This window comes from Panthera leo, chromosome F2 (assembly GCF_018350215.1).
Source record: "Panthera leo isolate Ple1 chromosome F2, P.leo_Ple1_pat1.1, whole genome shotgun sequence".
Taxonomy (NCBI): Eukaryota; Metazoa; Chordata; class Mammalia; order Carnivora; family Felidae; genus Panthera; species Panthera leo.
This window is the reverse complement of record NC_056695.1, coordinates 33,459,848-33,481,861: the sequence shown is the minus strand read 5'-3', so window position 1 is coordinate 33,481,861 and position 22,014 is coordinate 33,459,848. Positions and strand designations below refer to the sequence as shown.

The window sequence follows — 22,014 nt, the reverse complement described above, 5'->3', positions numbered from 1 at the left end:
GGATACTATTTTGTTGGTAATTTTCACTTGGCAGGTTTCACTTTGTGACCAGAGTGGACCATAGCAGTTCCTCCTACCTCCGCAGCATACTTGACTCCATCCACAGAGTGCTCGGAGCCGTGGTCATCCGAGGCGCCCCAGTGAAGATGAAATTGACGAAGCCGGTAGGGTCCAGTGAGAGGACCACCCCTCAGCACTGTGATTCAGAGAAGCTATGTCAACAGCGAACTCATGCTTCTTTTACAGAGTTGTACTTTAAATTTTTTTTAATGTTTATTTATTTTTTGAGAGAGACAGAGACAGAGCAGGAGCAGGGGAGGGGCACAGAGAGGGGGAGACAGAATCCGAAACAGGCTCCAGGCTCTGAGCTGTCAGCACAGATCCTGACGCGGGGCTTGAACTCACAAACCGTGAGATCATGACCTGAGCCGAAGTAAGACGCCCAACCGACTGAGCCACCCAGGCGCCCCTACAGAGTTTTACTTTAAACAAGTGTTCTTATAGACAAAGTTTGCTGGGCAAAAGTCAGTCTGCTATTGTTCTCAAGCACCCTGGTCTGTTCTCGCAAAATAAAGTCTTGGGATATATCAAAATAAATGATTTCTCTTTTCTGTCTTATTTTTTTTGCTTGTTTTATTATGTTTAAAACATCAATTTAACATTTATGACAGTAAAATTAAAATAAACAATGGGCGATAAGGATGCAGACTATCGACAAATGAGTTGGTCCTGCACTGCAGTGGGAAGAACATGACAGTTGAGAGGCAGGCAGATGTAGGTTCAAATCCTAGCTAATTGTGTGATGTCAGGCAAGTGGCTAAACTTCTCTGAACCTGTTTTCGCATCTCTATGAAGGTGATAATAATATCAACCTTTCAGAGCTGCCGTGAGGATTAAACGAGATTAAGGACTTTAAAGTGCTCATCACAGTGCCCATAAGTATACCAATAACTGAGCAAATGTGAATTCCTTCTCCATGTCTTGCCTCCAACTCCACTCTTCTTTAAGACTACAAGCAAGAGCTTTCATCCATACTTACACTGTGTCTACTCAAATGAGGTAAAATGGAAAATTCAGAAATTTCTTGGGAATTAGTCAATGGTGGACGGCTAAACTAGACAGTTCTGGGTAACATTAGTTTTTGAGTTTGTTGTCCAAATACCTCAACCCTTCACTTAACTTTGATCTCACTTCATTCACCTGGGGGGTGATTTACAGGTTCAAATATTTTCTGCAGGTCATTGGAAACTATGCAAAAATCCTAAAATCAATATTTAGCAACATAAGCTACGTCAAAATAGAATTCAGAGAGTAGCTATTCTAGAAAGGATTGACCAACTATTGGTGCTGAAATGGCACACTGAAAGCCACATAATATAAGTCTGAAACAATAGAGCTAGACTTGTGTGAGCTTGGTCATGTAGAAATAAGTGGTTTGATTCATAGCATTTTTCCTGTCCAAGCACTACAACAGTTATTTTTTGGGCACATGAATCCAATTATTAGGATAACTCATATGGAACTGTATTTCACCATTTTTGCTTACAAAACCGGTATTTTCATGTGGTTCAACATAATGGATACTGTTTAATTTTGTCGTTTCTCCTTCAGAATGGAACTTGATTTAAATGGAGAAGGGAGAAAGAAATAACAGCAACATGAAATTATTGTTTAAGAAAATACAAATTTCCATGATATTTCTTATTTGGAGCCTTCTGGTAGGTAGGAATTATGACACTATGCTCTTTTTATAACATCTTTGAGAATACTCATTTATGTAAATCAGTGAGGATAATTTTAACTTTTTTTACAAATGTGGTTGTAGGAAAATGTATTTTGTGCATCAATCATCAAAATATTAGATTCCTTCTTACCTCATTTACAGTGAAATAAAGCATTTCTAATTAGCCTTCTTTTATTTCTCCAACTTGCTTAATAGTGTAGTGAAATAAAGAGTTTTTTAAACATGTGATTTTTCATTTTCACACAGCACAAATCACTACTCACGAAATTGTCAGATACTTCAAAAACACTCACCAAAAGGATTAATTATACGAACCCCACTGAAGCATTGAAGGCAATGTTCCAGACTCATCTAATGACCTTATTCTCTCCCCTGGATTGCCCCCCCTACACACACACACCCCAGAGGAAGAAAGTGCTATGTTCCTTGCTTTGTAGGATGGTATCTCGGCCACACTTGGGAATGAGTGCCTTGCTCTCTAGGCTGTGGTCAAAAACCACAAGAACCCTTAGGTGTAGGCCATCAGAGCCTGAAGGACACTCATTTGGACTCATTGCCATCACCTCCCTATCAAGCTGCATTTCAAGAATGCATTGCCAACTTTTAGCTTGGGCATAGGGCCATTTTGCAGCAGCAAAGTTGACCAAGGTTAGAGAGTGTGACATTCCTAGTCAATGCATAAATATAATTCTTCATGACTAGAGAAAAACAGAGTATCATCTCCATTTTCAGAGATGAAGTGGCTCCTTTTCCCACTAACTCTGTTACTGTGTCATAAATCTCATTGTGCCAATATGGACATTGAAAATGCCCATGTGCCTCTACCTAAGTGCCATACTTACTTGACCTATCGTAAGTATCATCAAACACAACCCTGCAGGTCTTGCCGTTGTTCAAGATGGTCTTGCAAGAGCCAGGATCATAAGATGCTGACCATGGCAGCAGAGAAGGGTCGTGCCTGATGTCTTTAGTATGCAGTTCGATGGGCGACTGGTTGTCTCCCTTGGCAATTGGATAAAGTTCATGCCAGTGGTCAGGACCTAGGAAGTCAAGTTGAGGGCACGGATTTATTTGGTGGCACATTCTGAGCCCTTTCTAATAGACTAAACCAGCAAAATACACGGACACTAGTCAATGATTATGAAAAGGCCTTGGATTTCAGTTTGGGCAAGACAAGGCTTAGCATTTAAGACCTTTTCATAGTTTTGTTAATAGTGAACCTAGAAACTATTTAACTCAGAGGAGTCCCTCTGCTTGCTCAAGAATACAGCCTCAAAGGCTTATTTTTGAGATGCACTTCATCACATGTCTTACCAATGCCATCTTCTATCATGTAGCTGGAATAAAATAACACTGACCACATGTGGTTTTCAAAGCACACCCATATTTCTTTTACCATGGGTTAGGCAGAAGCCAGCAGGCAGAGCAAGGATCTTAAACCAACACCAGGCTAAGAGAGGTTAAAGTGCTTGCCCAGTATCATGGAGTAAGGGACAATCAGAACTGGACCTCTCGTGGGCTGACTTCTCAGTCAGAGGCAGTGTGATCTTGAGCAAGTTACGGAGCCTCTCTCTGCACTTCAGTTTCCTCCAACGGAAGTAATAACGGCTCCATACCAGGGAGAACTAAATGAGATAAAGGTAAAAGGGTCAGCAGCTTTTGGCACTTGGTAAATGCTCAGTAAATGTTAGTTTCCATCAACCCCTCCTCCCATAGTTTCCCACGCACTCCCTAGATTTGCAATGCCAGGGGCTCCTTTCTATGCAATGCCAGGGGCTCCTTTGGCACTATCCCCGGACAGGGGGGAGGGGGTGGGTGGCTGCTCGGACTCACCGTTGTGGCTGGCGTAGCCCCACTCCTTCGCCATGGTCGTCGTTGTGGGCACTGGACCGCAGCTGACTTCTCTCCCCGGCGTCGTGCAGAGTCCCCGCGAGCCCGCGCCTTTTATATAGGTCCCCCACACACTGCATGGCCTTATTAGGTCAGTGAGGGTGGGGCGGGGGGCTAAACTGGATTGGGGTGGTATTTGGGAGGCGCGGTGGGGGGAAGCCAATGAATTCCAAGAGCTAGACAGCTGTTGGGCTCCGAGGGGAGATGGGCGAAGGCCCCCACCCCCTCCCTACCCTCTCCCTGAAACCGCGGCTCCTGGCTCTGCTAACTCTCCCTCCGTCTCCCAAAGCTGCAGGGCTTTCTAACTAGTGTTGCCGCGGTGCAAAAATGCGGGCAACTTTTGTTTCCTCCTCCCTGCCTCCCTCCTGCAGGCTTTTTGTTGTTGTTGTTTCGGGAGGTGGGGTATCCTAACTGTGCTTAGCCACCAAATAAAATGTGCACCCCAGCAGCGCTTGCAGCCTCACTTCGAAGTTGCTTTTAGCCCAGGCTGGTTGTCTGGCTACGGTCTGTGGACGCTTCTGGGAGTTTGTTTCGTTCCAGCGATCCGGTTACGGTGGCTGGAAAGAACACGTTTGTTTGCCTGACCCGTGTTTGACTCCCTTGCAGACAACTTGTAAAATGTTAGGAGCAGAGGATGGGAAGAAAGAGGCCGGAGGGAAGGTTCTATAACTCCGCTACCCTTAAAGATATTTACAATGCCCTGTCTTTGGAACCGCCCCAGGCAGCATTTCCCAACCTAGCGAGTCCCTTTGATCTGCAGGACTGTGAGGGCTGGATCTCGGAGAGCTCCGGGAATCCGGGAGAGGTCTGCATCCTAGGTTCACGCAGAGCAGGAGCCTGGGACTGATTTACCCCTACTCCGTGAGCCGTACCTCTGCTCACGAAAAGTCGAGAATATTCTGGAGTGTTGGAAGGCCACAAACATAAAGTGAGTCATATTGTTTAAAATGTAGAGCCTCCTTCTCCAAGAAAGAATGAAAGATTAGAAGAAAAGGAAGAGGAGAGGCTTCCAGAATTGCTTTGTGTTTTTCTCTGTCCCTCCCAAGTTGTTTTAGAATATGATGACCCATGCGAAAGGAGAATGGAATTGGTAGGTCCAATGTGCACAGAGATATATTTTTAAATGTCTGGTTATGGTTTACATTGAAGAAGTCAATGTACTACATATTTGTAAGTCTGAGAGTATATTGTCAAATTTCTTCTTTGTTCTAGGTCAGTAATGATACTACTTACAAAAAAGACAGCAAAGAGATGTAAGACTAATTTCAGTGCTATCTTGAACAAGGTTGCAATATACATTTCCTTAATTGCTTTGACTTTTATTGATGCTAGCATTTTGTATTTGGGGATTACTAACCTTGAAAAGGAAATCTCTCATCATGGTAAAGATAGCTCATCCCCAAGGCATGTGGAATGACTGACCACACTCATAACCTGGACGCCAGGGGAGTCACTCCCCGGCGTATTTTTGTGACCAGGGATCATTTGATCCACACAATAGCAGTGTGGAATCAAGAACTGAGATAGTTCGGAAAATCTAAGCGAACAGCAAAGCAAATGCCCTTAGACTCTGAACTCAAATATGTCAGTGTTAGATTAGAAAACCTGCAGATTTGGGTTGTCTGGGGTCAACTTTCTGCTTTACTGTGATAGTGTGGTGCTATAGTTTGTAGTTAATGGAGGTGTTTTATATTTCTTATTGAGTACATAACTATTTGTATCAGTAAACTATGATCTTGCTTCAATTCATTAAATCATAATCTCTCTTTTTCTGGTATGTGTAGTTAAAGCTTGGTAACTACATTTCACGTTATTTGATACAGTGGTAATACAGATAAAGTGGATTTTTTTATGGAAATATAGTTGACATACGATATAATATTAGTTTCAGGTGTACGACATAGTGATTGGATATTTACATACACTATGAAATGATCACCCTGGTGAGTCTAGTTACCAACTGTCCCCATATAAAGTTATTACAATATTAGTGACTATATTCCCTATGCTATACTTTACATTCTGTGATTTATTTATTTTATAACTGGAAGCGCATACCTCTTAATCCCCTTAGCCTATTTCAGCCATCCATTCCCCTCTTCCTCCACACCAGCAATTACTGGTGTGTTCTCTCTATTTATGAGTCTGTTTCTGTTTGGTTTTGTCTGTTCATTTGTTTTGTTTTTTAAATTCCACCATAAGTAAAATCGTATGTATTTGTCTTTCTTTGTCTGACTTATTTCACTTAGTATAATACCCTCTAGGTCTATCATGCTGTCACAAATGGCAAGATTTCATTCTCTTTCATGGCTGTGTAATATTCCATTGTGTATATACCCCACATTTTCTTTATCCATTCATCTGTCAATGGACTCTTAGATTGTTTCCATGTCCTGGCTATTGTAAATAATGCTTCAGTAAACATAGAGGTATATATCTTTTCAAACTAGTGTTTTCTTCTGGTAAATACCTAGGAGTGGAATTGCTGGATCATAAATTTTTGGAGGAAGCTTCATACTGTTTTCCATATTGTCTGCACCTATTCACATTTCCACCAACAGTGCACAAGAGCTCCCTTTCCTCCACATCCTTGCCAACACTTGTTATTTCTTGTCTTTTTGATACTAGCCATTCTGACTGGTGTGAAGCAATAGCTTATTTTTGATTTACATTTCCCTGAGGAGTAGTGATGTTGAGCATCTTTTCATGCATGTGTTGGCCATTTGAACATCTCCGTTGGATAAATATCTACTCAGGTCCAGATAAAATGTTTAATAAAATCTTTATACCAAGCAAGGCCAACAATCCAGGAATTCATCATATTGTTATTGTTTATGTATAGACAGAATTTTAAAAATGGGTTGTCAATCAAATATCATATGACTTCACTCGTATGAGGACTTTAAGACACAGAACAGATGAACGTAAGGGAAGGGAAGCAAAAATAATATAAAAACAGGGAGGGGGACAAAACAGAAGAGACTCATAAATATGGAGAACAAACTGAGGGTTACTGGAGGGGTTGTGGGAGGGGGTATGGGCTAAATGGGTAAGGGGCACTAAGGAATCTACTCCTGAAATCATTGTTGCATTAATGCTAACTAATTAGGATGTAAATTAAAAAATTAAAATAAAAAAACAAAGAAAAATAAATAAAATTAAGATTTTTAAAAATAAAAAATGGGTTGTCATTAATCAAAAAAAATAAAAGACTCTCCACAATGAATAAATAACAAATTAAAGACTGTACACAATGCCATATAAATTCAAATAAACAGTAGGCAGAATTTGCAAAATGAAGTATTTAATAGTTTAGGTGTCATCGTCTCAAAAAATGATGGTTGGTGTTTTCATTGTATTTTCCTATAAGAAAGTTAATAAAAATTGGAATTTTAAAGCAATTAACATCAAATCATGTCAAAATAATGTATTTTTCAGAAACCACAAACTAATCATTCTCATCTTAAATGATTTGCTCCAGCACGTTTGCCTGTAAATTTCAAAATTCCCTGTCAACAGTGCAAAGAGATCATTTTTTTAAAAATTTCTGTTAATTAAATTTTAAAAAAATTAAAAAATTTCTGTTAAAAAATTTTTTTAAAATTCTGTTAATTAAAAACTTTTTTTAATGTTTATTTTTTGCAGAAAAGAGACAAGCACAAGTGGGGGGAGGGCAGAGAGGGAGGGAGACACAATCCCAAGCAGGCTCCAGGCTCCAAGCTGTCAGCACGGAGCCTGAGGCAGGACACGGGACTGAAGCTCACCAACCGAACTCACCAACCGCAAGATCATGACCTGAGCCGAAGTTGGACACCTAACCAACTGAGCCACCCAGATACCCCAAGTGCAACCATTTTAAATTGTGTCAAAGACTTTGAGATTTCTGGAGATGGCTTTAAAAAGAAAACTGTTAGGAATACACAGAGATAAATAATGCCAGAAAAAGAGCCAGCAATGATTAACTACAAATTCTTTCCTAGCATAGTGACAGCATTTCTCCCAGCATTATTATTGATGTATTGGGCAACTTGTAGGATTCCCCCCCCCCCCCAAAATGTGCTTATACGAAGAAAGGAAGAGCAAGGTCAGAGACAGAAAGTGAAAGAGAAACAGAGTGACAGGCAGATAGACAATAGAGCCGCCAAGAAAGATCATTTGGGTAAACAAAAGTTTTTGGTGGGTGGAGTGTCTGAATTGTGGAAGTTTCAACTAAGCCAAAATTACTAATAAAAATCAAAATTTTAAATTAATGTATTTAATTTTCATATATAACATAACTTTTACCTTCCTCCCTGACAATGTTTTGTTTTTGTTTTTGTTTTGTTTTTTCCCCCAAAAACAGAATTGGAAAACTTGGCTCATCACATTATATAGGACCATGATAGACTTAGTTCCTGAGTTTGTCACCAGTAATAACTCTCTTGGATTGGATCTTAAATTTTGGTTGCTGTTAATGGCAACTTTGTAGGAAGCCCGGATCTTAAATTTTGGTTGCTGTTAATGGCAACTTTGTAGGAAGCCTTGTCGCATCTGATGTCCCTTACTAACAATGTATCTATCTGAGATAGTTACTTTATTTGCAAGGGAGGAGCATGAATCCAAAGGTGAGGACCCCCAAAACCTATGTAATGAGGTTTGATCAGGGTTTATAAACTTATTTTCTTTTAAATACAATTTTTTCTTTTAAAATGCAGTAATAGCGGGGCTCCTGGGCGGCTCAGTTGGTTAAGCATCCGACTTTGGCTCAGGTCATGATCTCGCAGCTAGTGAGTTCAAGCCCGGCATGGGGCTATGCTGATAGTTCAGAACCTGGAGCCTGCTTCGGATTCTGTGTGTGTGTGTCTCTCTCTGCCCTGCTCATGTTCTGTCTCTCTGTCTCTCAAAAATAAATAAACAATAAAAAAATTTTTTTAAATAAAAAAAAATAATAAAATGCAGTAATAGTATCTTAAATAGAAGAAAATTCATTACACTTTATGATATCTTTCTTAGGATCAAGTTTAGATGGTCAAATTTAGTTTTCAATAACTTAATCTAGCATTTGCTTGCAAACTTAAGTGGAATTGTGTTTTGCTTTGCCATTTCATAGCACTTAGGTGGCTGTTTGCCCAAACTTTTTTGGTCTCAGATACTTTATCTGTGAAACAGAGAATAATGCCTGCCTTACAGGAGTCTGATGAGGCTTAAATGAGATAATACAGTAAAGTACTTATTACAGTGTAGGCCAATGTATTTAGGACTCAGAAAAATTAGTACCCTTCTCTGGCCTTGTTCTTTTTATCCAATTTCTCTTTGAGCAGACACCTGCTCTAAATAACCCTTGTTCCCTGTTGGTCATGAACAGTGCTTTCAGTGCATATTGCAGAGCACAGGTGCTAACCTGCAGACATCACTAGGATGAACTGGTGGAAGATAAAGTTGATACCCACAGCATTCACCTTCTCCTTGAACTACTCTGAGCCTCTCAGTCTAATGGCCACCCTTCCCAGGGTGGGAGTTGAAGTAAACCTTTTTAACCACCTGTGACCAATTATTTGCAAAAAGTATTAATCTAGTATAACAAATTTAACTGAAATTCTAAATACTGTAATAAGAACTAAATATAATTCCTACAAGGCTTAACAATTCTCTGGTATACTATTTGATAAACAAGTTTTTAAAAATAAAATTCAAACTCCTTTAAATGATATTCAGGGGACTTCAAAAGTCTACCCTCTCTACTTTTTAGCTCTAGCCTAGCCTTTCCTTCCAAATTCATCCACCCTGCAATTCAAGGCCACGCTGCTGTTAGATTTGTATTGATTTTTTTGGTATTATTTTTATTTATTTTAGGGGGGTGGATTTCGGGGTACTGTTTAATACTGTTTAGTTAGCCACTTCTCTGGCTTTAAAGCATTGCTTCCCTAGGCTGGTCAGATAACTTTTCAAAATAATAACTGCCTTGGACACTTTACTTGGTTATTAGCAACAAACAAAGTAATAGACATACAAGCACTTGAAACTAACATTTTGCATTTATCATTATTCTCACTTTACAAATTTAATGGAATGAATGCTTAAGAGCTGTGGGGTTTTCATGCAGGAAGAAATGCAAAGTATTATCTTAAAAAATGTAAGGCACAAACTTGATAAAACTAAAATCATGGCATCTTAAAGACATTAGAGACTGCTTTTCATGAAATTTCTGAGCAACAGAGCCAAAAAATGTCTGCATCAATTGTTTGAATATTTAATATCATTAAGTATTTATTTTTCCAAAAATAAGTAATCAAGACTAATAGGAATTTTTGCATTAATAGCATATACCACACAGCTATTTTATTATATTTCTTCCAAATAAATAATGAAATTTAAATAACCTACTCTTAAAATATTTTGTGTTGACATAATGCACAATTTTCAGTATTTTTCAGCTCTAATTGCTGGATAACTGACAAATAAAATTGTACGCTGTTTAAGGTGTCCATCATAATAACTTGATGTACATATACATTGTGACACAGGATTCCTCCCATCTAGTTGATTAACACATCTATCACCTCACCTATTTATCTTTTGTGTGTGTGAGAGAACATTTAAGTCTACTTTCCTAGCGAATTTCAATTATACAATATAGTTTTATCTCCTGTTGTACCATGTTACACATCAGATCCTCGGACTTTAGTCATCTTACAGCTTAAAGTTTGTATCCTTCTACCGATCTCTCTATATTTCCACTTATTATATATATATATATATATTTTTTTTTGTATTTTAAAAGTAAACTTCCTTCTATAGGAAAGGGCTACTTAATATCTTCATTTCCTCCAATGTAGATACTATTGACCCTAGGATGAACTGTTATTTTATGTTCCACTAAGAAAAAAAGTGCTGTCAAGTAACCCATCACACACAGCTTTTCAAAAAGTCCTGTCAATAGTGTTTCAACACGCCTCATACCCTAAGACTAAGATGCGATTAATTGTTATCTGTTGTCTAGAAGAAGTTCTTTGGATGCTTCTGATTTTGCCTCTAAATGATAAGGACTATCTTGTCATTGTAAAAGAGATGTAATTTCTGTTTAGGTACAGCTTTATAATGTTGTTTTTTACTTTGTTTTACATTCTAATGCATCCCCTTGATTTGTGATGTTTGGGGGGGAAATGATTGTTTACTATGATATAATATTAATGTATTTCATAAATTGCAATCACCTGAAATCCCTGCATATAGTTTGGCCTTTGGTATTTAAATAACTTAAAACTAGTATGAAATTTTGACATAAATTTTCTCAAAACAGAAACATTCTTAGTTAACTATTATTGCTGTAGAGAAGAACACACCTGTGGAACATAATATGGTCAGCCACACACTCCTCAAGGTGATCATAATACATACTCATTTGTGTAAAACAGAAATTAGGAAGGAGGAAATTCCAAATGGAGAGCAAACTGCTGCACTGAGCTATTGTTTTTGCGTGCTCTGGTACATAAGCTATCTACCTTGTTTTAGTAGAGGTATGTTTATGACAAAATCTTTAACATATCCTCTCTGAAATTCTAGCTCAACATCTCACCAAGTGGTCTCTCTGTGACCTTGAAAACCAGAATGCAAGATGAATAGCTAATCATGTGAAATTCTATAAACCAAAAAGTGATGAAAAGGATCCATATAAATATTGATGTCTAAAACAAATGCGGTTTTTTCCATGCTAGAACAAATATTTTTATTTACTCTAGACCAATTCAGTGTGTAACTAGAATTGAACTTCTGGAATTATAGTTTCCTATCAGAATTAGCTGTAGTAAAATGCACTTTTCTTCATGCATCAGAAGAATCATGTGAATTCAAAAGGCTTTAAGGAATGTATATTCTTTATTTACATCGCTAAAATAAACTCTCTTGTAAGATCCAATATATTTTAACCTTGAAACAAAATATTACTAATAGAAACCAGAACTAGTTTTTATAATTTTAATTGTTCACAATATCCTATTGAAAATGGAATATAACTGAATGAAAAGTACTTGTATGTCATGTAAAAATGAATTGCAATGTATAGAAGAGCCAAAGCTGCTTTCTCAGGACAATGAAGGCTTTTCATGTCTCACTCTTTAGAAAAGAGAAGCTAATTATTGCTGGTTAATATTTATGAATGCCAACAACATGGAAAAATTGGAACATATATCCACACTTAGGGCCAAGAAAGTTTCAATCGAGGCTTGATACATAAGTGCAGACAAAAACCAGTGGGAAAACAATGGGTTGGTTGGGGAATAACATGACCGGGGACCAGGAGTGTCCTGCTCCTGCTTGGAGAAGATCTATCTTGCCACCTCTGCAGTTAATCCCTCATTAAACTCCGATGTTCTACTGACATTAACTCTTAGGACAGTTTATCCCTCTGTACCATCAGAGCTTGAATCCTCAAGGGTGGCCATTCTGACCAGATTTTTGGTTTTCAGTTTCACAGTTAGTAATCACTTATTATTGACCATAAAGACATTCTTCTTTTCAGAAAATACCAAGGAAGGGGTAGAGAAGACACATAATTCACGCCGAGAAAGCTCCATTCAAATGAGATGGATGAACCTCGCTGTCCCTCTTGGACAGAAGCACACATATGAATACCTTGCTCACAGCCAGATTGATGCACATGGCTCTTCCAAAACAAACAGAACTAGATTCTTTGTTTGGCAACCATTGTATTCAGACTCACAATTACTTTTCTAAGGTATTCTTTTTTCACACAGGGATCAGAACTGAGCCTGAGAGGAACAGCTGGTCAGATTTTTTCATCTTTGGCCTAAGTCACAAACTTCCCACATTGATATTTGATTGAGAGGGTGAGTAATGGGCATTGTTGCCTGGGGCTCGGTACTCAGATTGCAACCAGCAGCACTGCCTAGTCGGGGACAGGGTGATGAGAGAAACACATGGCAGCTTAGCATGTCTGATATTGTACAAACTCTCCCCTTGCCATAATTAAAAAATGGCATGAGCTCCAAAGTGAACTTAAAAAAAAACAGAGTTCGTCAATTCTGATTCAGGAACAACAATTTCTTCACACTTTCACATTGTTGAACTGTTGTGTTACTAAAATCTACGCTGATTTTGTTAAGGTACATTATTTAGTGAAATAAAAAAGGATCTCTCTTTGGTAGTGGTAACCTAGAAAGAGTTGTTCATTATTACTTGTCCTGTAAAGAATTTTATTATTCTTTTAACAAGGATAGAGTAATAAGAATTGCATAAATATAAATATGGAAGTGCGTGGAAAATATAAATTATAATAATATATTTCACAAATTTAATATACCTTGATTTGAACATATATCTTTAATTTAGGCTTTACTACACATGTAGATAAATGACATGCCACAAATCTTGGCATGAAACCTATCTCTCAGAAATGGTTTCTATGCCAACCACCAGACAGAAACTTCTGAAGTCACTACATTCCACTCCATAATTTTAAGTCATTACATCGCATAAGTGTATTTATTTTGTTCAGTGACTGGTCCAACACTGTTCTTTAGCCTATGACATTGGTGACTAATCATAGTAACTACTACTTCTGAAGTTCTTATTAGTATATTTGACCTACCAAATCAAATAAATTCCAAATGGAATAATATTTATCAAAATCCAATAGGTTTTTAAATATATCTAAAGAATGCATTCAACACAGATCTTTAATGCTTTCTACATGTCATGCTCTGTTCTAGGCACTGGAGATATACTAAGGATGAAGAGAGAGAGACTGACTGCTCCCACTGAGTGGGTGGTACTGATGAAAAGCAAGTAGACAATAACCATGTGGCTTATCAGGAATGATCCACTGGAGAGACTGGAAAAGAGGCATCTTCTGTAGGTGTGATAATTGTAGAAGAGTTTCCTGAGGAGGGGAAATAAAAGAACTAAAGCACGGAAAGCCATTGGAAGAATTCAAGAAAAAGCACTTCAAGTGGAGGAAACTGCAAGAACCCTGTAGCTGGAGGGTAGTAACCTGAGGAGAGGGTGTTGCAAAGTGGAGTGAGAAAGGATGGTACAGGCCAGGTCACGTAGGTCACAGTGAAGAGTAGATCTTTGACGTCGGTGCAATGGCAAGTTATTGGAGAGTGTCGTGCTGATGAGGGATATGACCTGATTTGCCTTTGCAGATCACTGACCATGATGTGAAGTAGAGCTGGACGTGGTAAGCAAGGAGAAATATAAATTTGCATTATTATGATTCTAGTAAAACATTTTCTTCATGAGATGAATCTACAAATCTCAGATGGAGTTCATAATACCATTAGTGAAATTTGCATGGCTGCACATGAGAAAGAAACAGGAAACAAAACTCAATTCTGCATTTCAACATGATCACCATTAAACTAAGACAATGAAAATGCAGGAAAGCAACTATTTTCCTCCATGCTCGGGAATAAGGAGTGGTTATCAGAGATTTGGGTTACCTAGTAGGTCATTGGTATTGACTACTGTCCCCACCCCCCGTGACCTCCATTTTATGACTTCTCTTAAAACAATATCTGAAATGTGAGTAGCCCAGAGGAGCCTGAGAGAGGGAGCTATAAACTTCTCCAGGCTCCTCCAACTAGAGGAAGACCAGGAGCCAGCATACCTGTAACAAGAGGGGGGTCTCTGTAGTTAAGCCAGAGCAAGTTTTTGTTTGTTCACTCATGTGCTTTTATTTATGTATTTGGTACATTGGTTGTAAAATAGAATTAGACCACAAAGCGTTGAAATTAACAATTGGAACTCAGACTTCCAGAGACCTGGGTGCCGCCTCCAGCTCTGCCACGTACTTGGGGCCAGTAACGTCCCAGTGCATGGGCTCCCTCGGTAGTAGAACTAGGAGAATGGAAATGTGTTTGTCTTATAGATTCATTAAGATTACACATGCAGAGTACTTAGGAATACTACCTGGTATTAATAAGCATTCACTAACTAGCTTAAAAAGCATAGAAATGTAAAATAGATAAAAATTTTGTCCTGAGTGAATTAGTTCCCAATTAAATGAAACTTCATGAAGGCAGAAACCAGGACTGTTTTACATATATATTGGGCTTATAACCATAGGCCCAATACCTAGCTCAGTAGCCATAAAACAAATACAGTTGAAGAAAGGCAGGCAGGCAAGCAAGAAGGAAGGAATTCAGGGAGGGTAGAAGGGAGAGAGGAAAGAGAGAGAGGGAATTTCTAACTAATAGGAAGTGAATTGTTTGAAGGAGAATTTCTTTCACTCCCATTAAGCAAAAGAAATTGTTTATAGTCAAAAATATCTGATAAAAGACTGAAACGTGTTAAAGATTTCTTGAGATTATACAGAACTAGAAATGGAAATCTAAAACTCTCTGTGTGTGTGTGTGTGTGTGTGTGTGTGTGTGTGTGTGTGTGTGATGCACTGAAGATATTGCATTTATGTATAGAGTGCATTCTAGGGTTTGATTTCAATTTCCAAAATATGCCTCTAGATTACTCACTTGTCTCGATTTCCACTGCTATCATCCCAGTCTAAGCCCTAGACATCTCTCATCTGAACTATTGCTCTCTCCTGTGTGTTCCCAGAATATGTGCTCGCTTCAGCAGCACATGTACAGTGTGTACCCAGAATATACTAACCTTCTTCTAGACGCAGAGGCTTTCAGCTTCTGTCTTCTAACTAAAGTGCTCTTCCCTCAGGCTTTTTCCCATCATTCAGGCTTCAGCTGAAAAGTCACCCGTTCAGAGTGACCTTTCTTGGCCACCCCATCTAAGTAGATTCTTAATTTTTATGAGAGTACCAGGTGTATATTATTTCTTCTACTTATCAAAACCTATAGTAATTTCATTTATCTGTTTCCTAAAGTGAATGATGAATGAATGAATTTATTTCTGATTTAACCGTACCTCACTTATCTGAACTAGACAATAATTTGTTGAAGCCAAACACTGTTGACCTTTCTCTCTTTCAAAGACGTAAACTTTGTGATGGTACCTACAAGTTGAAGTTAAGCACACGTTTTTCCAAACAACATGTTAGAGAGCATCTTTTAGTCACTGTTTCACTATTTATAGGAAATTAAAATCACCATGCAAGTTGCAGGAAAGTCACCTGCCTAACACAAGAGTAAATACGGTAATTTCCATCCCTTACTCCTTCCACTCTTTCATAGGCATCTGCCAGCATGGCATGCATATTGAAATCCCAATTCAGGAATGAAAATCTGAAACCAAGCTATCTGCTTTTGTGTACTCTGGCACTGCATCATTTAAAATAATCCAAGAATGAAAATATGAGCTAAGCTGTTTGCTTTTTTAAACATTGAGCGTGTCAATCCTGAAATTCCACTGGACAAGCATTTACTCTCCACAAAGGTAAGAGTTCCTGTTGACCTTGAATTATTCAGATGTCTAACAATACAGTACCCTCCAATATGTGTTCATTCTGAACAAATAGAATTTGGACCAAATTATCTCACGATCACAATCAATTATAGCTCGCTAAATAACATAGAGATTAAATGTTTTTAGGAGAGCATTTAAGATGTGAGGCTCTGAAATCATTGCACCCTGAGTTTGAATGCAAGCTCTGGCACTTACAAGGCGTTTATCCTTGGGAAAGTTACTCTGCCTGTCTAAGGCCCCAGTTTCCTTGGTGATAAAATGAGGATAATAAAATATTTCATTAAGATCTTCTTAGGGCTAAATATAATAGTGCATATAGAATATTTACTATAGTAGCTTTCTTAATACATATTAGGTGATGTAATAATAATAATAATGATTATTTTTATTAATTATTATTATTAATGATTATTCTTATTATTATTACTGGCTTTTTTAGTTCAAATGGATCTTACAGGTTCTTGAGTCCAAACTTCAGTGAAGTTCCAAGAATCTCCAATTTATGAGTGGTCATCCAGACTCTTCTTGAATGAATGTAGATTATTCTATGTTCCTCAATTTCAATTGTTTGCAAATAATTTATGCAATTTTATTGTCTCATTTGGTCCTAGTTCTGTCTGTTGGAGTAAACAGAATTAGATTTAACCATCAGCCCTAAGATATACCTTCAAATCTTTGAAAATAGCTATTTCACTTTTCTTCTCTCACCTCCACTGCACTGTCCAAGTCTTCATGTTAAGCTGAACATCTCCAGTTCTTCACGTGACACAGTTTCACTCTCCTCTGAACACAACCCACTTTGTCAATACTCTTCTTAATAATAGCTGGAAAAAATGTTGAGTATATTTGTCAGAATATGTCTGGCAAGAGCAATGACCAGAAGTACAATTGTATTCCTTTTCCTGGACACTACATTTCTTTTAATGCAGGATAAGAATGCCTTAGCTTTTTTGGCTCACACCTTTGGATCATATTGAGCTTGCTCTCAATTAAATATCCAAGTCTTTTTCATGTGAATTTCTGTTAAGCCAGTTCTCCCTGCATCCCGTATTAATATCAGCCTGTAGTTCCAGTCTGATGAAATCTTTTTGAATCCCAATTCTTTCTTTGAGCATATCAACTATCACTTCCAGCTTTGTGTCAACAGCAAATGTGGTCAGCTTGCCTTTTGTATCTTCATTTATGTTGTTGATAAGGCTATCAAATAGAATTTTGCCATGGAAAGAACCCTTTGACCACTCTGGGGGTATTATCCCAGGTTGAAATCAGCCCATGAATTAATATTGTTTGCATACAGTTACCCAACCCTTTGTGACTCTCCCTAATTACAGGGTTAACTATTCTTACCTATAAACATGCTGTTGTTAGTAGTGTGATGTCATGGAACACTATAACTCAGTTCAAATCCTTGCTTTGTTACTTACTATCTGTGTGATGTTGGGCCAGTTATTTAACCCCTCTGAGCTTCCTTTTCCTAATTTACAAAATAGTTTTTAATTAATAGGCTAGTTCATGATGAATTGTGTCATATTGATCAATGGGTCTCAAAAAGCCAACATACTTCAGGCACATGGAAATTGCAGCATAAAATGAATTACTGAATAAATAAAAGAGCAATGATTAAGTCCAATTACTTATTTAAATCAAGATGCGTTGTCTATGTCTATGTTATTTCTCTGATCTTTTTGTGTAGTCCACTTATGAAAAGTTGATAATAAGATGTGTAAAGTATTATGTATTTATAAATGATCCATTGCTAACTCCTAAGATCACTATAGTCTTTATTGTTTATTGAGATATGATTTACATATTATAAAATTAACTCTTTTATAGTGTGCAATCTAATGGCTTTTAGTATATTTACAGAATTGTGTAAACCCCAGAATCTAATTTCAGAACATTTTTTAAATTATTTTTTAACGTTTATTTATTTTTGAGACAGAGAGAGACAGAGCATGAACAGGGGAGGGGCAGAGAGAGGGAGACACAGAATCCGAAACGGGCTCCAGGTTTTGAGCTGTCAGCACAGAGCCCGACGCGGGGCTTGAACTCACAGACCGTGAGATCATGACCTGAGCCGAAGTCGGACGCCCAACCGACTGAGCCACCCAGGTGCCCCTAATTTCAGAACATTTTAATCACCCAGATAAAAAATTCTGTACCCACTAACAGTCCCTCCCCATTTCCTCTTCAACCTTCAACCCTAGACAACCATTAATCTATTTTCTATTTCTACAGATTTGCCTATAATGCGCACTTTGTATAAATAGATTCACTTAATAATTTGCTTTCTATGAATATATTTTTTTACTTAGCATAATCTTTTCAATGCTTATCCAGGTTGTAGCATGTATCATTACTTCATTTGTTTTTACTGCCAAATAATATTATATAGATGTACCATACATTATCCATTCATCAGTTGACAGACATTTGAGTTGTTTCCACTTTGGGGCTACTATAAATAATGCTGCTATGAACATTTGCATACAAGTTTTTGTATGGACATATGTTTTTATTTCTCTTGGATGTACACATATATGAGTGGAATTGATCGATCACAGGGTTACTCTGTTTAATCTTTTGAGGAGTTGTTTTTGAAGGCAGTTGTACCATTTTTCATTCTCACCAGCATGGAAGAAGGCTCCAGTTTCTCCGCATTTTAGCCAATACTTGTTATTTTTCAACTTTTTGATTATAGCCACTTATTATTATAGTGTGATGGTGCGTAGTAGTATCTCATTGTGGTTTTGATTTGTATTTCCATAATGACTATTGCTGTTGAGCATCTCTTAATGTGCTTATTTGACCATTTGTATACCATCTTTGAAGAATGACTATTCAAAGTATTTGCCCATTTTTCAATTGCAATATTTACGTTTTTATTGTTGAGTTGCAAGAGGTCTTTTATATTCTGGATGCTAGTTCTTTATCACATGTATGATTTGCAAATATTTTCTCCCATTCTATGGATTGCCTTTTAACTTTTATGATAGATTTTTGAAGCACAAAAATGTTTACACCTGATGAATTTCTATTTATTTATTTCCTTATGTTGTTCTTGTGCTTTTGGTGTGTCATATGTAAGAAACCATTGCCTAACCCAAGGTTACAAAGGCTTATGTCTATATTTTCTCCCAAGAGTTTTATATTTTGCCCTTAAATTTAGATCTTTTATCCATTTGGAGTTAATTTTTGTGTATTGTGTGAGGTAGGGGTCCAACTTTTTTCTTTCGCCCATGGATAGCTAATGGTACCAGCACCATTTGTTAAAAAGGCTATTCTTTCTGCATTGAATATTCTTGGAAAATTGTTGAAAATCAGTTGATTATAGGGGGGTTAAACGTCGGACTCTTGATTTCAACTCAGGTCATGATCTCTCAGTTTTTAAGTTCAAGCCCTGCATCAGGTTCTGCGCTTACTGTGCGGAGCCTGCTTGGGATTATGTCTCTCTCCTTCTCTCTCTGTTCCTCCCCTGCTTGTGCCCTTTTTCTCTTTCTCAAAATAAATAAATGAACTTAAAAAAAATAAAATCAATGGACTATAAATGTGAAATTTATTCCTGCACTTTCAATTCTCTTCTAGTGCCCTACTATACTGTTTTGAATATTATAGCTTTGTAGTAAGTTTTGAAATTGGTAAGATGAGTCCATCTTTGTTCTTTTTTAAGGTTGTTTAGGCTATCTGGGTCTCTTCCATTTTTCCCTGAATTCTTGGATCAGCTTGTCCATTTCTGGAAGGAAAGAAAGAAAGAAAGAAAGAAAGGAAAGAAAGAAAGAAAGAAAGAAAGAAAGAAAGAAAGAAAGAAAGAAAGAAAGAAAGAAAGAAAGAAAAGAAAAGAAAGCTGGAACTGCATTGACTATGTAGTTTTGCCCCAGATTTGGGGAATGTTGCCATGTTAACAATATCAAGTCTTTCAGTCCTTGAACATAGGATGCCTTTCCATTTATTAAGTCTTTAATTTCTTTCAATGACATTTTGTAGTTATCAGAGTACAAATCTTGAACTCTTTTTGTTTATTTGTAACAATTTTATTCTTTTTGATGCTATCCTAAATAGAATTTTTAAAAATTTTATTTCAGATTGTTTATTGCTAGTATATAGAAATATAACTATTTGCATAATTGCATAATTGTATTGTATGCTGAAACCTTGTTGAACTTGTTTATTAGCTCTAATAATTTTTTTCTTTCATATTTTCCTAGGATTTTCCATATGTAAGATCATGTCTTCTACAAATACAGATAGTTTTACTTCTTCTTTCCAATTTGGATACCCTTTATTTCCCTTTCTTACTTAATTATGATGGCTAAATCTCTAGTACAATGTTGAATTGCATGTTGAATGCTGAAATGGTAAGAGAGACATACTTACTCTGTTCCTGATTTGGGGGGAAGTTTTCAGTTTTTACCATTAAGGATAATGTTACCTGTGGGTTTTTGTAGATGTCCTCTATCAAGTTGGGAAAATTTCTTTCTATTTCTTATTTGTTGAATGTTATTTTAGTATAAGAGGGTGTTGGATTTTGACAAATGCTTTTCTTTGTCTACTATGATCATGCATTTTTTGTCCTTTATTCTATTAATATGGTGTATTATGTTGATTTATTTTTATTTGTTGAAGGAAACTTCCACCTAGGAAAATTCTACTTATGAAATACAATCCTTTTTAAAAAAAATATAGTTGGATTCATTTTGCTAGTAACTTAGTGAACCAATGCTTTCCAAGTGGCCAAAAGATGATATTACAATATCATGCATGGGTAAACAATCTATTCAAAGTACAAGATAGGCCATGAATTTTAATGTAACAGAATGTGAAAACCTTATTAATATGGCTTAAGATTCTACACCAAAGCTAATCTTTAAGAATTTGTTGAGTTTTAGGGTAATATAAAAAACTCATAACTATATGAAAAGGCTGTTATAATGTAGTCAATTCTACTTTAATGCATGTTTTGAAAATCTAAATTTGTTCCAACTGGAACCATTAGATGAATGCAGAAAACTGCACCCAAATGAATGGAGCTGTGTAGGAATATATAAAATGCATCCAAGCACACATGGTAAGTATATTGGCCTACCACATCCTCCCATCCACATCTGGTGTTATAAGCTTCCTTTTGATTTCAAATGATTCTTCTGTCACCACTACCCCAAAACTCTCCAGCTCTGAGCCTTCTGATGGACTTATGGCTCCTGCCTTAAACTCTCTCTAATATTCCCATTTCCTCTCAGCTTGTTTTGTATTTTTTCTTTCTTGTCTCTTATTCTTTTGTTTTCTTCCTCTGGCACATGTATGGTAGCGGGTGTAGAGCCAAAGCAGGCAAGCCTAGTGGGAATGTAAGCACCCACTCCTACATGCAAACCTCAGGTATTTTTCAAGGTAAATTACCATGTGTACCATAGTATTTATTCATTCCTTAATCGTTTAACATGTGTAAAGCTGTGATACCAATTTTATTAGATTATTGTCTGTGTTTTAAATTACGTTCCTACCTGTTTTTATGTGTCACTGAGAAGTTTATGAGTGTTGTATCTCAACTCTATTTCCCTATCAGCCTTGTGGGGTTTTTTATTGAGGTAAAGTTCACTTAACATAAAATTTAACATTGTAACCATTTTAAAGTGTACAATCTAGTGTCTTTTGGTACACTGACCACATGTGAAACCATCGCTATTTCATTCCAGAACATTCTCATCATCCCAAAAAGAAACCTCATACCTATTTAGAAGTCACTTCCTGTCCCCACTCCCTACCAACACTGGTTATCACTAATCTGTTTTCTCTGGATTTGCTTATTCTGAACATTTCATATAAATGGAATTGTACAATTCTACAATTGTATGTGGGCTTTTGTGTCCAACTTCTTTCACTTAGCATGATGTTTTCAGGTTCACTCATGTTGTAGTATGTGTCAGTACCCCATTCCTTTTTATAACAGAATATTTCATTGTATGAATATATGACATTTTGTTTAGTCATTAGTGTCCATAAATTGGTGGACA

General features: G+C 37.1%; 1 protein-coding gene and 1 long non-coding RNA gene across 5 annotated transcripts in view; one reads left to right on the top strand and one right to left on the bottom strand.

The window, feature by feature from the left end:
- CA3 (carbonic anhydrase 3) overlaps window positions 1-4,408 on the bottom strand; it is an 11,095-nt gene extending 6,687 nt beyond the window's left edge. The window contains exons 1-3 of the mRNA XM_042923846.1: window positions 3,578-4,408; window positions 2,587-2,784; window positions 78-196 (exon numbers count right to left, since the gene is read on the bottom strand). Coding sequence (XP_042779780.1) covers window positions 78-196; window positions 2,587-2,784; window positions 3,578-3,611 — 351 coding nt within the window. The 5' untranslated portion in view covers window positions 3,612-4,408. The remainder of the gene's footprint in view (window positions 1-77; window positions 197-2,586; window positions 2,785-3,577) is intronic.
- Window positions 3,619-22,014, top strand: LOC122210902. Of its 4 annotated transcripts, none has more exons than XR_006198360.1 (5): window positions 3,619-3,725; window positions 12,367-12,459; window positions 13,342-13,483; window positions 15,775-15,976; window positions 19,677-19,781. It is a non-coding gene; the product is annotated as an uncharacterized LOC122210902 (long non-coding RNA). The 4 variants fall into 4 exon arrangements; XR_006198361.1 differs by lacking the exons at window positions 3,619-3,725; window positions 19,677-19,781 and adding exons at window positions 4,400-4,562; window positions 20,212-22,014; XR_006198358.1 differs by lacking the exon at window positions 3,619-3,725 and adding an exon at window positions 4,400-4,562.